Below are 18,444 nucleotides of genomic sequence, written 5' to 3'. Positions count from 1 at the left end.
AGTAGGATACATCAGACCTTTGATCTAGTAGAACAACCAAGCCCTACAGTAGGATACATCAGACCTTTGATCTAGTAGAACTACCAAGCCCTACAGTAGGACACATCAGACCTTTGATCTAGTAGAACAACTAAGCCCTAAAGTAGAATACATCAGACCTTTGATCTAGTAGAACTACCAAGCCCTACAGTAGGACACATCAGACCTTTGATCTAGCAGAACAACCAAACTCTACAGTAGGACACATCAGACCATTGATCTAGAACAACCAAGCCCTAAAGTAGGATACATCAGACCTTTGATCTAGTAGAACAACTAAGCCCTAAAGTAGGATAAATCAGACCTTTGATCTAGTAGAACAACTAAGCCCTAAAGTAGGATACAACAGACCTTTGATCTAGTAGAACTACCAAGCCCAACAGTAGGATACATCAGACCTTTGATCTAGAACAACCAAGCTCTACAGTAGGATACAACAGACCTTTGATCTAGTAGAACTACCAAGCCCTACAGTAGGATACATCAGACCTTTGATCTAGTAGAACTACCAAGCCCTAAAGTATGATACATCAGACCTTTGATCTAGTAGAACAACCAAGCCCTACAGTAGGACACATCACTTTGACAGTACACTTTATGGAAGACGAGTTTCAGTTGAAAGGTCGGTGCTTGCAAACATCATAGGCTACTTCCCCGGAGAGCACAGGGAGAAAACATGTCTTTGAGGTTGAGAGAAGCTTTAGCCGCCTGGAGCCTGAATGAGGAGCAGCCAGTGTGATAGGGTTGAGAGAAGCTTTAGTCACCTGGAGCCTGAATGAGGAGCAGCCAGTGTGTATAACGATCACGATAACAAAAAGGTAAAAAGCCATCACATTGAATGACTGGACAAGACTCTAATGTTTTGGACACAGGCTGCACATTGCAATCGGTAGGCTACGTTTTACGTATCTTTAAGGCACTTTGACTCATAATTTAAATTAGAATAATGATTGAACCTACACACAATTACACAATCAATAAGCTTCTTATTCCATCTACAGCCTATGGCTGCCTCAATGAATAATTAACTTAGCATACTTTAAGAACTCGCTATGGTAACAAAGGAAATAAAGCCTCACAGTGGAGGTGTCATAGAGAATTACACGGTTATAAAAACATCACACCAGGGTCACGCCTACACGAAACACAGCCCTTAATAAGGATCGGAACCCTTTTTTTTCAATTTCCTCCAAAAAATGACCCAAATTTAACTGCCTGTAGCTCAGGACCTGAAGCAAGGATATGCATAGTCTTCATACCATTTGAAAAGGAAACACTTTGAAGTTTGTGGAAATGTGAAATTAATGTAGGAGACTATAACGCATTAGATCTGGTAAAAGATAATACAAAGATAAAAAATAAAACATTTTTTTGCATCGTCATCTTTTAGATGCAAGAGAAAGGCCATAGTGTACTATTCCAGGTTAGGCGCAATTTAGATTTTGGCCACTAGATGGCAGCAGTGTATGTACAAAGTCTTAGACTGATTCAATGAACCATTGAATTTCTGTTCAAAATGTTGTATGCAGATTGCCCAAATGTGCCTAATTGGTTTATTAATTCATTTTCAAGTTCATAACTGTGCACTCTCCTCAAACAATAGCATGTTATTATTTCACTGTAATAGCTACATTGAATTGGACAGTGCAGCTAGATTAACAACAAGAATTTAAGCTTTCTGCCCATATCAGATATGTCTATGTCCTGGGAAAGGTTCTTGTTACTTACAATCTCATGCTAATCACATTAGCCTATGCTAGCTCAAGCGTCTAGAGGGGGGGACACTGATCCCGTATAGGTTTAAAGTTCTTTAAAAATCCCCTATGGGAAAAATGAATGGTGGATAAATGATTGTAACATAAACTTCCCGTCCACTAGATTATTACGTCACAATGGCAGTATTGCCTGAAAGACACACATCGCCATCTGCTGACTGAAGTTGGCAGCAAAGTATTTATTTTCAAACATAATGTTTATTTTTCAAGTATTTTATTAAAGAATAAAATTATTTGTAAAAGTACAAAGAGAATCATGTGTTTGTATTTATTATGGATTTTAAAAACCTTACAATATATTCACAGATTTCACAACACACTATGTGACCTCAGGCCCCTACTCCACCACTACCACATATCTACAGTACTAAATCCATGTGTATGTATAGTGTGTATGTTATCGTGTGTGTGTGTGTGTGTGTGTGCGTGCGTGCGTGCGTGCGTGTGTGTGTGCATGTATAGTGTGTATGTTATCGTGTGTGTGTGTGTGTGTGTATGTATAGTGTGTATGTTATCGTGTGTGTGTGTGTGTGTGCATGTATAGTGTGTATGTTATCGTGTGTGTGTGTGTGTGTGTGTGTGTGTATGTATAGTGTGTATGTTATCGTGTGTGTGTGTGTGTGTGTGTGTGTGTGTGTGTGTGTGTGTGTGTGTGTGTGTGTGTGTGTGTGTGTGTGTGTGTGTGTGTGTGTGTGTGTATAGTGCGTATGCTATCGTGTGTGTGTGTGTGCATGTATCGGTGCCAATGTTTGTGTCTCTTCACAGTCCCCGCTGTTCCATAAGGTGTATTTTTACCTTTTAAATCTGATTCTACTGCTGCATCAGTTACCTGATGTGGTATAGAGTTCCATGTAGTCATGGCTCTATTTGGTACTGTGCGCCTCCCATAGTCTGTTCTGGACTTGGGGACTGTGAAGAGACCTCTGGTGGCATGTCTTGTGGGGTATGCATGGGTGTCCGAGCTGTGTGCCAGTAGTTTAAACAGACAGCTCGGTGCATTCAACATGTCAATCCCTCTCATAAATAAAAGTAGTGATGAAGTCAATCTCTCCTCCACTTTCAGCCAGGAGAGATTGACATAAATATTATTAATATTAGCTCTCTGTGTACATCCAAGGGCCAGCCATGCTGCCGTTCTGAGCCAATTGCAGTTTTCCTAAGCCCTTTTTTGTGGCACCTGACCCCACGACTGAACAGTAGTCAAGGTGCGACAAGGCCTGTAGGACCTGCCTTGTTGATAGTGTTGTTAAGGCACAGCATCACTTTATTATAGATAGACTTCTCCCCATCTTAGCTACTACTGCATCCATATGTTTTGACTATGACGGTTTACAATCCAGGGTTACTCAAAGCACTTTAGTCATCTCAACTTGCTCAATTTCCACATTATTTATTACAAGAGGTAGTTGAGGTTTAGGGTTTAGTGAGTGTTTTGTTCCAAATACAATACTAGCTCTTTGTTGAGTGTTGCAGTCATTTCAGTTGCTGTAGTAGCTGACGTGTATAGTGTTGAGTCATCCGCATACATAGACACTCTGACTTTACTCAAAGTCAGTGGCATGTCGTTAGTAAACATTTTAAAAAGCAAGGGGCCTAAACAGCTACCCTGGGGTATTCCTGATTCTTACTGGATTATATTTGAGAGGCTTCCATTAAAGAACACCCTCCATGTTATGTTAGACAAGTAACTCTTTATCCACATTATAGCAGTGAGTGTAAAGCCATAACACATACGTTTTTCCAGCAGCAGACTATGATCGATAATGTCAAAAGCAGCATTGAAGTCTAACAAGACTTGTTGATCAGAACAGATTTGTAATGAGTGAGTATTTAAAACGAAGTTAACAAACATATCACAATATGCAGCTGGGTCTATACTGCTCCGACATGGTGTAACAATGCCTCATGTAGATGTACAATACCAGTCAAAAGTTTGGACACGCCTACTCATTCAAAGGGTTTTATTTATTTTTTTACTATTTTCTACATTGTAGAATAATAGTGAAGACATCAAAACTATGAAATAACACATACGGAATCATGTAGTAACCAAAAAGTGTAAAACAAATCCAAATATATTTTATATTTCAGATTCTTCAAAGTAGCCACCCTTTACTGTTCAGCAGCCTACATATGTCCTATGTCTTACTGTTCAGCAGCCTACATCCTATCTCCTGTGTGTATTCTCTCATGTCTTCTCATGTGACCTAACTGGTTAAAACGCTTTCCACACTGGGAGCAGTGATGAGGCTTCTCTCCTGTGTGCGTCCTCTCATGTCTTCTCAGGTCCCCTAACCAAGCAAAACTCTTTTCACATTGGGAGCAGTGGTAGGGCTTCTCCCCTGTGTGTATTCTCTCATGCTGTTTCAGTTGTCCTTTCAGGTTAAAACTCTTTCCACACTGGGAGCAGTGATGAGGCTTATCTCCTGTGTGTGTCCTCTCATGTATTTTCAGGCTCGCTAACAAGGAAAAACTCTTTCCACACTGGGAGCATTGGAAAGGTTTATCTCGCTTCTCTCCTGTGTGTATTCTCTCATGCTCTTTCAGGTATTCTTTCCGGTTAAAACTCTTTCCACACTGGGAGCAGTGATGAGGCTTCTCTCCTGTGTGTATTCTCTCATGTATTTTTAGGTTCCCTAACTGAATAAATATCTTTCCACACTGAGAGCAGTGATGAGGAGTATCTCTTGTGTGTGTCCTCTCATGCCTTTTCAGGCTCGCTAACAAGGAAAAACTCTTTCCACACAGGGAGCAATCGAAAGGCTTCTCCCCTGTGTGTATTCTCTCATGGCGTTTCAGGTCCCCTAACTGGTTAAAACCCTTTCCACAGTGGGAGCAGTGACGTCGTCTTGCTGGTTTGGACGTCTCTGGTTCCTCCGAGTCTGGTCTTTCTCCTGCCAAAGACAGAGTGTTTATTTAAATAGAGACCTGAATGAAACCTCCACAACTCTCTTTCTAGGAGGTTGAATCTAAATCAGATCCCTCAACCTGAGGCCAGCTAAAAAAAAATCTAATTTAAAAGACTTGGTTTAATTTGAAAAACAAAAGATGTAGACTCTTCTAGTGGCAGACGTGACAAAATGTTTACTATCCAATTTTACTTAATTCAACGTTACAGTTAATTTTATCAATTATATTAACCCATATTTTAAGATGACATAAAATGGACATCGTATGGTTAGCAATGGTCATCACACTGGATTAATGATATCCTGAAAACATATCAAGCTCATTTAGATCGTTCTGTGTGTCATGACATCATAAACACATCTTGCTTTGATCATTTAACATTTCCTAAACAGCGCCAACGTTAGGCTACTGCAGCATCACTCTACCCGTGATGTCAAAGTCATTTTTGATAAGGTACGAAAATGAACTAAACGCTTTGGTATCACTTTGATTATGGAAGATTGAATACGTGTGCGTGAAACTGTTTTCATGGAAAAATTCGTAGCTGTCGTTTCTATCTGAGCATTAGAGAACATCCGACTCCGTTTCCCCTCACAGAAAACACACTGTACCGTAAAGTGTTGTCACTTCGCGTAAGAAAATGTAGGTGGAAACAGAAGCGTGGGTGGCTTGACAGCGTTTTGCGAATGACGGCTCACTTGACCGCAGTCTTTAACACGACACATTAGTTCAATAGTTCAACAACTACAGACTTTGTTCCACTGTTTTTAAGACAGTACTCACTGGTGTTAATCAGATCTCCAGTCTCCTCCAACGTGACCGTAATCTCCCCCTCCTCCTTCATTCCAAAAACGGCATCCTCCTCTTTCACTCTTAAAGCTTCTTCTTTCACTGTAACAGCCTCACCCTCTACCTCTTTTTTAACTGTGACAGCCTCCTCTTCCTTCTCCTCTTTCACAAGAACTTCTTTCTCTGTCCAACAGACCTCTTCTTCAGAACGGGGGAAGCAGCGGGAGCTCATGGTCGAGGATGATATCAAGCTAGTTAGCATTAGCCTAATGTTACTTAGCCAGATAGCTAAAAACGTAAATATGAAATTAAATAGAGTAACTAGTAAATACGCAGACAGTGTGTTTAAAACACTGAGGTTAATATACATTGCCTAAAGAGCTTCAATGTTGTGGTTTTATGTTGGCTAGCACGCTACCGAGGTGGATGAATTGTTGTTGTAGAAAAAACATCCGGTCCACTACATTATACGTCACGCAAGAGGCATCACCTGAAAGACTCACGTCGCCATCTGTTGACTGGAGTGGGTAACACAGTTGAACAAAAACAATATTCTGGAAAACCATGTAAACTAATAATTGTTAAATAACCAGTTCTCTTACTTCTTACAGATAAAAATTTCCTCTATGCAGATGTAGAAGCTGAATAGGGATTTGTTCATTATTGTAAACCTGTTACGGATCAACCCTGTTACGAGTAAACCCTGTTATAATAAACCCTGTTAATAATAAACCCTGTTATTAATAAACCCTGTTATTAATCAACCCTGTTATGATAAACCCTGTTATTAATCAACCCTGTTATTAATCAACACTGTTATGATAAACCCTGTTATTAATAAACCCTGTTATTAATAAACCCTGTTATTAATCAACCCTGTTATTAATAAACCCTGTTATTAATACACCCTGTTATTAATCAACCCTGTTATTAATCAACCCTGTTATTAATAAACCCTGTTATTAATAAACGCTGTTATTAATCAACCCTGTTATAATAAACCCTGTTATTAATAAACCCTGTTATGATAAACCCTGTTATTAATAAACCCTGTTATAATAAACCCTGTTATGATAAATCCTGTTATTAATAAACCCTGTTATGATAAATCCTGTTATTAATAAACCCTGTTATTAATAAACCCTGTTATTAATAAACCCTGTTATTAATAAACCCTGTTATAATAAACCCTGTTATGATAAATCCTGTTGTGATAAATCCTGTTATTAATAAACGCTGTTATAAAAGGTGATGTGTTAAAAAGAATCCTCTGTTTGTTCTTCTTCACATGAATAGTTTTTATCTCGGTGAGAGAGTACTATTCCTTTACAGGGGATCTGCAGTTCAAACAATAACAAAGCAGATACCCCACCCCTGTTTTGGTAAAAAACTGAGGCTGGAGAAATTCAACCACTCTCAAATTCATAGAGCAATGGATACAAGAACTGACCATCCATGATATTACAATTCTAGTTTATCCATGTTTTCAGGTTAACAGTGTTCACATTATTTACAAACAATGGAGTTAAACAGGTTGGGTTCTGATGAGGTACGACAGTTGAACTAAGCTCATAAGGCATTTATAAGTTCATATTCTTCAAGAGTCAATGGGTATATATCATTGATTTAAAAGTTTGAAATTGGATGTATCAATCGCAGATTTCCCCTTTAAAGTCGCTCAGAAAAAACAAGCTCTGACTGGGAAAAATATCTTCCAACGGTCACCGAACATTTATTTCCAATTCTGAAACTGCTGCATCTTCCTACACCTCTGACTTTCCGACCTGAAAATCCCTGATATCATGACTTGCCCTCTCCCCCCTCCCCCGAGTTCCCAGTTTACCACAAGTTTGCCCGCTTAACAGACGCAATCACTGGCACCATGCCCTCCTCAGGCTATATGCTATCAATTTCTGTGGAGGGTTTGATGTGTTAGGGTTAAAAGCAGGGCTTGAACTGAGGGGATGTGTGACAATATAGTTTTAACCCTTGTTATAGTGAATGGTAAAAAGCATAGGCTACCCCTTGTTGGTTTATAAATGATGATAAAAAAACAAATGATCCACGGTGCTTTCTACATATTCTACTAGCCTATCGAAGGTCTTGCTCAACCTCAACATGGGGTCATGGTAGGCATATAGGCCTATGAAAAACATTGCATTTACAATATAAAGTCAAATATCATTATCCCATTATACCATTGAAAATATGGTTGTTTTAAATGCTCCGGACCTGAGAATATTAATGGTAGGCTATGCCTGTAGCAAAAGACCACTGAAACAGTATGTGTCTATCCATTCACCGAACAGGTTAACAGATATACATGTTTGATGTTCAACGGGGGGGAGAGTTGCATTGAATCAGGCTATTTATTTCAGTTGTGTTCTTCCGTATAACCTATAACAAAAGATTGCAGTTTTGAAAGTGCAGTAAAAGTACACTAACTGCAGTCGACTGTGGTATTTTGGATGCAGTAGTTGCAGTTAATGATATTTACTGTCTTCTGCTTTTTACGAATAAACATTAAAATAGGTAAAAAATAATTGGTTTAAATATTCGGGTCCTTTGAATGTTCCTTTGTTTTCCATAAATAACTGAACACGTTTTTAAGGTGGCAAGAGAGAAAAAAGAAGAAACTCCCACACTGCTCCTGAAAGTGTCACCGCTCTTAATTAAACGTATCGGCCTCAAGGCCTCAGTCAGAGCTTTTGTGAGTTTTTTAAATTAGCACCCGTATTTAGACATAGCCCCACCCCCATCCGTTCCACGCATCAAATGGGGGAAAACAAGCGTCATTAAAGAAGTGCTACCAAATATAACAATGTGCATTTCATTAATATTCTAATCCAGTGTGAACATAAAACCTAATAAACACGTCTGTAAAACCACAACGAGGACATCGACCCACTAAGCAAGTTTTCATAAATCATTGGGTACAGTGCAGGAAAATACGTCAGAGTCGGCTGAAGTGGTGGCATTAGTTCATGTTCACATTTACAACACAACATGGGCATTTCATCATTAAGACATTTAGGGGATAATGTCTGGAGGGTGAAAAGACCAAAACATTCTCTTATACTCAGTGTTATTTATATCACCTCCCCTGTCTGATATCTAGACTTTCTCTACGCCACAAAATCTAAAAAGGTAGAAATGTCATGTTTTTGGTCATTAAAATGTTCTGCGACTGGATAATCCCTGTCCTTTCTTCTGGTTGAACAATTATGTTCACTAATTCTCTGTTTGAGAGACAGAGGTTTTACCAACATAACACAGCCCACAACATAACACAACTCCTCCACATGGGTGGAGGAGCACATAATAATGCCATTTTTTTGGAACCGTTTTTCCTGTATGTGGGTGGCATATTGTTGCGCTGAGCGCAGCCTCTGCATTTATATCTGCCTTTGACTTTTGGACACACCTACTGATTGAAAGGTTTTTCTTTATTTTTTACTATTTTCTACATTGTAGAATAATGGTAAAGACATCAACACTATAAAATAACAGATATGGAATCATGTAGTAACCAAAAAAGTGTTAAACAATCAAAATATATTTTAGATTCTTCGAAGTAGCCAGCCTTTGCCTTGATGACTCAACCAGCTTCATGAGTTTGTCCCCTGGAATGCATTTCAATTAACAGGTGTGCCTTGATAAAAGTTAATTTGTGGAATTTCTTTCCTTCTTAACAAGTTTGAGCCAATCACAGTTGTGTTGTGACAAGGTAGCGGTGGTATACAGAAGATAGCCCTATTTGGTAAAAGACCAAGTCCATATTATGGCAAGAACATCTCAAATAAGCAAAGAGAAACGACAGTCCATCATTACTTTAAGATATAAAGGTCAGTCAATCCAGAACATTTGAACAACTTAAAGGAAAAGAGAAAAATCAGAACAATTCTCAGTCAAAAACAACAGTCAGAACAAAGCCTCTGTATTCTCTCATGTAATTGCAGGTCCTCTAACACTACACATCCCATTCAAATAAGAAAAGCTTGATGATGAGTTGGTTATTTGAATCAGCTGTGCATTGGGCACAACCAAAACCCTGCACCCAGAAAACAAATCCACAAACACAATCCTTTATAAAACATGCAGGAGGGAAACACTGGAAAGTCAAGAAACATTCAGAGTCTCTGGGGACTGCTGTACCACCATGTATTGGGCCTGAACCTGTCCTATGTCCCACTGTTCAGCCTATATATGTCCTACATCCCACTGTTCAACAGCTTTTATCTGTCCTATGCTTTACTGTTCAGCAGCCTACATCCTTATCTCCTGTGTGCGTCCTCTCATGTCTTCTCATGTGTCCTAACCAGGCAAAACTCTTTTTACATTGGGAGCAGTGGTAGGGCTTCTCCCCTGTGTGTATTCTCTCATGCTCTTTCAGGTGTTCATTCCGGTTAAAACTCTTTCCACACTGGGAGCAGTGATGAGGTTTTCCCCCTGTGTGTGTTCTCTCATGTCTTTTCAGGCACCCTGACGCGGAAAAACTCTTTCCACACTGGAAGCATTGGAAAGATTTATCGCCTGTGTGTATTCTCTCATGCACTTTCAGGTCCCCTAACTGGTTAAAACCCTTTACACAGTGGGAGCAGTGGTACGGCTTCTCTTGCTTCTCCCCTGTGTGTATTCGCTCATGCTCTTTCAGTGATTCTTTCCGGTTAAAACTCTTTCCACAATGGGAGCAGTGATGAGGCTTCTCTCCTGTGTGTATTCTCTCATGCACTTTCAGGTGTCCTAACTGGGTAAAACTATTTCCACACTGAGAGCAGTGATGAGGCTTCTCTCCTGTGTGTGTCTTCTCATGTCTTTTCAGGCTCGCTAACAAGGAAAAACTTTTTCCACACTGGGAGCATTGAAAAGGCTTCTCCCCTGTGTGTATTCTCTCATGTCGTTTCAGGTCCCTTAACTGGTTAAAACCCTTTCCACAGTGGGAGCAGTTGCGTCGTCTTGCTGGTTTGGACGTCTCTGGTTCCTCTGAGTCTGGTCTTTCTCCTGCCAAAGACAGAGTGTTTATTTAAATAGAGACCTGAATGAAACCTCCACAAATCTCTTGCTAGGAGGTTGAATCTAAATCAGATCCCTCAACCTGAGGCCAGTTTACAAAAAAATTCTAATTTAAAAGAATCTTGGTGTAATTTGAAAAACAAAAGATGTAGAGTTCCAACTAGAATCTTGCTCTCATGGAATGTCATGTTACAGGCTGAGCAGAGCTCTATAATAATAGATAATGTCATGTTACAGGCTGAGCAGAGCTCTATAATAATAGATAATGTCATGTTTATAGGCTGAGCAGAGCTCTATAATAATAGATAATGTCATGTTACAGGCTGAGCAGAGCTTTATAATAATAGATAATGTCATGTTACAGGCTGAGCAGAGCTCTATAATAATAGATCATGTCATCTTACAGGCTGAGCAGAGCTCTATAATAATAGATCATGTCATCTTACAGGCTGAGCAGAGTTCTATAATAATAGATAATGTCATGTTACAGGCTGAGCAGATCTCTATAATAATAGATAATGTCATGTTACAGGCTGAGCAGAGCTCTATAATAATAGATAATGTCATGTTTTTAGGCTGAGTAGAGCTCTATAATAATAGATAATGTCATGTTACAGGCTGAGCAGAGCTCTATAATAATAGATAATGCCATGTTACAGGCTGAGCAGAGCTCTATAGTAACCGATAATGTCATGTTACAGGCTGAGCAGAGCTCTATAATAATAGATAATGTCATGTTACAGGCTGAGCAGAGCTCTATAATAATAGATAATGCCATGTTACAGGCTGAGCAGAGCTCTATAGTAACCGATAATGTCATGTTACAGGCTGAGCAGAGCTCTATAATAATAGATAATGTCATGTTACAGGCTGAGCAGAGCTTTATAATAATAATAGATAATGTCATGTTACAGGCTGAGCAGAGCTCTATAATAATAGATAATGTCATGTTTTTAGGCTGAACAGAGCTCTATAATAATATATATATTGAGGACAACAGTATTTCAATCAATGTCATAGGCTGCATTTGATCCATTGTTATTAGTTTTGTTGGTGGTCCACTCTTTGATGGTAAACATCTTACAGACATTGTGACATTCTGGCATCTAGTGTTAGCACAAAGACTAGAAGTCTACAAGTAACACTAGCATAGACTACCTGTAGACTTCCAGTCATTTCACCAACGCTAGTAAGCGCTGGCTCGCGAAACATCTAACTTTATTCATGCTACACACAGAGACATAAAAATGGTTTCCACGAGTTAAATCGGAATCTGTACAAATTGCCAGAATCTCACAGTATCCCTTTAACAATTCCTACATCAAAAACAACATATTCAATGTAAAACCTACATCTGTCCTATGACCCATTGTTCAGCAGCCTTTATCTGTCCTATGACCCATTGTTCAGCAGCCTTTATCTGTCTGTCCTATTGATATTGACGCATCAGATCTTAGCTTGTGCTTGATATCTTGAAAATGATGCATTGTTTACTCAGTTTAACTTCTTGTGGACTAAAATATTAGTCATTCAAATGTAATATGTGATTGAGAATAGAATAGACTCTGACTTTCTTAATTATTCCTTTTTAAAAGCTGCAATTTTAGGCCATTAAACACTTCATTAGAATAGTTTGGAAAATGCTCTTCATAACTTGAATTTGTCTTAATGCTTTTATGATATTTAAATTAGTAGGATTTTGGTTCCCAATGGCAAGGAGGGATTGTTCTGACGGGCCTTGTATGCAGCATCATTTCTGTCTTTAGAATGCTTTGATCAACTGTAAGGGTTGTTCACGTCTCGTGATTTTTATACATTTCTATTGTTCCATCTCTCTCTCATTATTACTTGAGGGTTCCCATGTTTTAGGTTATTCAGAAACAACTTCTAACTTTCTGACATAACCTAGAACTCGGTTAGATTTATTCATTGTTTATCATGAAATAGCGCGGCATGAGAAATCTAACCTGCATTTATTAACTGAGTGTCTTAATAGGCCAAGTCGTATCACCGCCCCCAGGTGGTGAAGGTAGGAAACAACACATCCACTCCGCTGAGCCTCAACACTGGATCAAATGGAGAGAGAATCGAACATGTGGGCAATAAGACACCCGAGTGTCCGCTATAAAAACAGACTTCAGCTATTGGCCCAGATCATCCAATGTTCAAGAGAGAAAATAATCATTTCTGACTGGATATTTTGCACTGCTTTGGTTAGACTATTAGCTCTGTCTACATTGTTCTCTTGCTTTGTGTAAATATAACATTTAAATGTTAATCACTGTCAATCACAATATTCTTATTGGCAGACTCAACAGACTTGGTTTCTCAAATGATTGCCTTGCCTGGTTCACCAACTACTTCTCTGATAGAGTTCAGTGTGTCAAATCGGAGGGCCTGTTGTCCGGACCTCTGGCAGTCTCCATGGGGGTGCCACAGGGTTCAATTCTCGGGCCGACTCTCTTCTCTGTATACATCAATTATGTCGCTCTTGCTGCTGGTGATTCTTTGATCCACCTCTATGCAGACGACACCATTCTGTATACCTCTGGCCCTTCTTTGGACACTGTGTTAACTAACCTCCAGATGAGCTTCAATGCCATACAACACTTCTTCCGTGGCCTCCAACTGCTCTTAAAAGCAAGTAAAACTAAATGCATGCTTTTCAACCTATCGCTGCCCGCACCTGCCCACCCGTCCAGCATCACTACTCTGGACGGTTCTGACTTAGAATATGTGGACAACTACAAATACCTAGGTGTCTGGTTAAACTGTAAACTCTCCTTCCAGACTCACATTAAACATCTCCAATCCAAAAATTAAATCTAGAATTGCCTTCCTATTTCGCAACAAAGCCTCCTTCACTCATGCTGCCAAAAATACCATCATAAAACTGGCCATCCTACCAATCCTCGACTTCGGCGATGTCATTTACAAAATAGCCTCCAACACTCTACTCAACAAATTGGATTTTTAAAATGTATTTATTTTACCTTTATTTAACTAGGCAAGTCAGTTAATTATTAAGAACAAATTCTTATTTTCAATGAAGGCCCCAGTATCTCTACTTGCACATTCATCTTCTGCACATCCTACCATTCCAGTGGTTAATCGCTATATTGTAATTACTTCGCCACTATGGCCTATTTATTGCCTTACCTCTATTATCCTACCTCATTTGCACATGCTGTATATAGATTTTTTCTACTGTTTGTTTATTCCATGTGTAACTCTGTGTTGTTGTATGTGTCAAACTGCTTTGCTTTATCTTGGCCAGGTCGCAGTTACAAATGAGAACTTGTTCTCAACTGGTTCAACCTGGTTAAATAAAGGTGAAATTAAAATAAAAATAAATAAAAATAGACTTCAGCAAATAGGAATATAGGCAATTTGCTCAGAATGTCAACCATGCACTGCTCTGCTGTGTGCTGCCTGATCCAATTCTGATTTGAGTAATTGTTTAGTATTGTGATTTTTGTGTGGTTTCTTTACTTCTCCATTTGGACCACTGAAATCTATATTCTGGTTGTCCTACAATTATTTATTTACATTGCCCCGGACAACCGGACAAGCCTTAATGTCGATCCCTGAATCAACAATCTGTGAATAGTCAGAGTGTCTTTTTCAAAAATATGAGTTTCTGTGCGGCACCGGGACCCCGGGTTACCTGAATGAGTATGTGGGGCCATAATGGGGCCATACGTAAATGCTAACAAAATATTTAAAATTGTAGCTGCCTTTTAAGCATTCTAATACAGTTAAATAGTTACACACACACTGACAAAAAAAGTTATTTTGTTAGCATTTACGTATGGCCCCATTACCAGTAAAACATAATCAAACCTATTTATTTCACTTTCTTGCTGTGCTGTTTCGTTGTTCATTTGTTCAGTCTCAACCAGGATTTCATCATACATGTCAAGCAGTGAAGTTTCAGCTCAGTCTGTCCGTGGCCTGTCTTCCTTGAGTTGAATGCTTAAAAGGCAGCTACAATTTTTAATATCGATATTTTTTTTGTCAAAGAAAATATTGGATTTCGGGACAAAAATGGAATATCGGTGCATAATATTAACATCGCAAATGTAGCCTTTTGATTTCACTTATTTTTTACACATATGGGTTGGAACAAGACATGTCAAATGTCCAGGGTGGGCTCACTGGTACTTTAAAAGGGTATCACCCATTTCATAAATATACTTAAAACAAATATAAACGCACCATATAAAGTGTTGGGTCACACCTTTCATGAGCTGAAATAAAAGATCCCTGAAATGTTCAATAAGCACAAAAAAAACGTATTTCACTCAAATGCTACTTTTATTGCAGATGATGCTGATCGAGATGTTATAACGCACTCGACTCAGTCTCCCGATCTGAAAACACGCGGTACCATAAAGTGTTGTGTATTCGTATTGGAAATGAATGTATTTTTGGTTTCCCAAAATGCAATAACAACTTTCGGTGTGATCTCGGTGTAAAAAAATGCAGGCGGAAACAGAAGAGTTGACAGCGTTTTTGCGAATGTCGGTAGTCTTTAACACGACACATTAGTTCAATAGTTCAACAACTACAGAGTTTGTGGCACTGTTTTTAAAAATAGTACTCACTGGTGTTAATCAGATCTCCAGTCTCCTCCAACGTGACAGTAATCTCCCCCTCCTCCTTCATTCCAAAAACTGCATCATCCTCTTTCACTCTTAAAAGATTCTTCCTCTTCTTTCACTGTAAATTCTTCTTCTATCACCTCTTCTTTCACTGTAACTTCTTCTTCTTTCACTGTAACAGCCTCATCCTCTACTTCTTGTTTAACTGTGAAAGCCTCCTCTTCCTTCTCCTCTTTCACAATAACTTCTTTCTCCGTCCAACAGACCTCTTCTTCAGAACGGGGGAAGTAGCGGGAGCTCATGGTCGAGGATGATATCAAGCTAGTTAGCATTAGCCTAATGTTACTTAGCCAGATAGCTAATAACGTAAATATGAAATTAAATTGTGTATTTACTAGTTAACGTTACTCTGACAGTGTGTTTAAAACACTGAGGTTAATATACATTGCCCAAAGAGCTTCAATGTTGTGGTTTTATGTTGGCTAGCACGCTACCGAGGTGGATGAATTGTTGTTGTAGAAAAAACATCCCGTCCACTACATTATACGTCACGCAAGAAGCATCACCTGAAAGACTCACGTCGCCATCGGCTGACTGGAGTGGGTAACACAGTTGAACAAAAACAATATTCTGGAAAACCATGTAAACTAATAATTGTTAAATAACCAGTTCTCTTAGTTTTTACAGATAATAATTTCCTCTACGCAGATGTAGAAGCTGAATAAAGATTTGTACATTATGATAAACCCTGTTATGATCAACCCTGTCATTAATAAACCCTGTCATGATAAACCATGTTATAATAAACCCTGTTATAGTATACCCTGTTATAATAAACCCTGTTATAATAAACCCTGTTATAATAAACCCTGTCATAATAAACCCTGTTATGGTAAACCCTGTTATAGTAAACCCTGTCATAATAAACCCTGTTATAGTAAACCCTGTTATAGTAAACCTGTTTGTTCTTTATTCACATTAATAGGTTTTATCTCAGTGAGAGAGTACTATTCCATCTGCAGTTCAAACAATAACGATGTCGTCACCTCACCCGTTTTGGTAAAAAACGGAGTCTGGAGAAATACAACCACTCCCAAATTCATAGAGCAATGGATGCAAGAACTGACCATCCATGATATTACAATTGTAGTTTATCCATGTTTTCATGCGAACAGTGTTTATATTGTTTACAAACAATGGAGGTAAACAGGTTGGGTTCTGATGTACAACATTTGAACTGAGCTCATTGGGAAGATCAAGAATGCTGTATCCCACAAAGGAGCACTGCTGGGTCGGCAGCAAGAACAACTCTTCCAAATATCAGAGACCCTCTGGGCACTTGCCGACTTCCTCCACAGTTCAACCACAACCCAGGAGGAGCCAATGCCCAAGTCTCATCACCCAGTGATACAGACGTCACCGCAGAGAGTGGGTGGACAACTGAGGAACTGGTCACCGCTTTCCACCAGGGTCTATCTAACTCCATGAAGGATGATCTGGCCTCTCGGGAATTGGGAAAGGACCTCAGTTGAATCTCCCATTCCTCCCCAAAAAATGGAAAAGCTGTTGCACAACAACTCACTGCTTTCCTGAAGACAAACATTGTATACGAAACGCTTCAGTCTGGTTTTAGACCCCATCATAGCACTGAGACTGCACTTGTGAAGGTGGTAAATGACTTTTTAATGACGTCAGACCGAGGCTCTGCATCTGTCCTCGTGCGCCTAGACGTTAATGCTGCTTTTGATACCATCGATCACCACATTCTTTTGGAGAGATTGGAAACCCAAATTGGTCATTCGAAATCATAATGTTAACTTTCACTGCTATGCGGACGACACACAGCTGTACATTTTGATGAAACATGGTGAAGCCCCAAAATTGCTCTCCCTGGAAGCCTGTATTTCAGACATAAGGAAGTGGATGGCGGCAAATGTTCTACTTTTAAACTCGGACAAAACAGAGATGCTAGTTCTAGGTCCCAAGAAACAAAGAGATATTCTGTTGAATCTGACAATTACTCTTGATGGTTGTACAATCATCTGAAATATAACTGAAGGATCTCGGCGTTACCCTGATCTCTCTTTTGACAAACATATCAAGACTGTTACAAGAACAGCTTTTTTCCATCTACGTAACATTGCAAAAATCAGAAACTTTCTGTCCAAAAATGATGCAGAAAAAGGTATCCATGCTTTTGTCACTTCTAGGTTAGACTACTGCCATGCTCTACTTTCCAGCTACCCGGATAAAGCACTAAATCAACTTCAGTTAGTGCTAAACACGGCTGCTAGAATCTTGACTAGAACCAAAATATTTGATCATATTACTCCAGTGCTAGCCTCTCTACACTAGCTACTTTTAAGGCTAGGGCTGAATTCATGGTTTTACTGCTAACCTACAAAGCATTACATGGGCTTGCTCCTACCTATCTTTCCGATTTGGTCCTGTCGTACATACCTACACGTACGCTACAGTCACAAGACGCAGGCCTCCTTACTGCCCCTAGAATTTCTAAGCAAACTTTCTCCTACAGAGCTCCATTTTTATGGAATGGTCTGCCTACCCATGTGAGAGACACAGACTCGGTCTCGACCTTTAAGCCTTTATTGAAGACTCATCTCTTCAGTAGGTCCTATGATTGAGTGTAGTCTGGCCCAGGAGTGTGAAGGTGAACGGAAAAGCACTGGAGCAACGAACTGCCCTTGCTATCTCTGCCTGGCTGGTTCCCCTCTCTCCAATGGGATTCTCTGCCTCAAACCCTATTACAGGGGCTGAGGCACTGGTTTACTGGAGACCTGGCTAACCGGTGTCTGTATATAGCCTTGCTACTCTTATTTTCAAATGTCTTTTTACTGTTGTTTTATTTCTTTACTTACCTACACACACACACACACACACCTTTTTTCCGCACTATAGGTTAGAAGCTGCTGTATTCGGCGCACGTGACAAATAAACTTTGATTTGATTTGATACTGGTGCTCTTCCATGCCGTCCCTAGGAGGGGTGCACCACATGAGTGGGTTGAGTCACTGACATGATCTTCCTGTCCGGGTTGGCGCCCCCCCCCCCTTGGGTTCGTGCCATGGGGGATATCTTCGTGGGCTATACTCGGCCTTGTCTCAGGATGGTAAGTTGGTGGTTTAAGTTATCCCTCTAGTGGTGTGGGGGCTGTGCTTTGGCAAAGTGGATGGGGTTATATCCTGCCTGTTTGGCCCTGTCCAGGGGTATCGTCGGACAGGGCCACAGTGTATCCCGACCCCTCCTGTCTCAGCCTCCAGTATTTATGCTGCAATAGTTTGTGTCGGATGGCT

The 18,444-nt window shown here is 39.7% G+C and overlaps 1 protein-coding gene across 1 annotated transcript; it reads right to left on the bottom strand.

Annotated features, from left to right (window-relative positions):
* Positions 1 to 3,899: 3,899 nt before the first annotated feature.
* LOC115178600 (zinc finger protein 271-like) lies at positions 3,900 to 15,264 on the bottom strand. Its single transcript, XM_029739854.1, has 4 exons — positions 15,134 to 15,264; positions 9,775 to 10,514; positions 5,508 to 5,886; positions 3,900 to 4,708 (listed from the first exon to the last, which is right to left on the bottom strand). The coding sequence occupies exons 1-4, from the start codon at positions 15,192 to 15,194 to the stop codon at positions 3,975 to 3,977; spliced, it is 1,914 nt and encodes a 637-aa protein (XP_029595714.1). The 5' UTR covers positions 15,195 to 15,264; the 3' UTR covers positions 3,900 to 3,974.
* Between the last annotated feature and the right edge of the window lie 3,180 nt (positions 15,265 to 18,444).

Source organism: Salmo trutta, chromosome 38 (genome assembly GCF_901001165.1).
Source record: "Salmo trutta chromosome 38, fSalTru1.1, whole genome shotgun sequence".
Classification (NCBI taxonomy): Eukaryota; Metazoa; Chordata; class Actinopteri; order Salmoniformes; family Salmonidae; genus Salmo; species Salmo trutta.
This window is presented reverse-complemented; position numbering and strand designations above follow the sequence as displayed.

What these genes read in the sequence shown, in the direction of transcription:
- LOC115178600 (XM_029739854.1), bottom strand. Translation starts at nt 15,194, where the DNA reads ATGAAGGAGGAGGGGGAGATTACTGTCACGTTGGAGGAGACTGGAGAT. An exon ending in TGGAGATCTGATTAACACCA is followed by an intron (nt 10,515 to 15,133) that starts GTGAGTACTATT and finishes TGTCTTTGGCAG; the next exon opens with GAGAAAGACCAGACTCAGAG. An exon ending in GAGATAAGGATGTAGGCTGC is followed by an intron (nt 5,887 to 9,774) that starts TGAACAGTAAAG and finishes GAAGCTCTTTAG; the next exon opens with GCAATGTATATTAACCTCAG.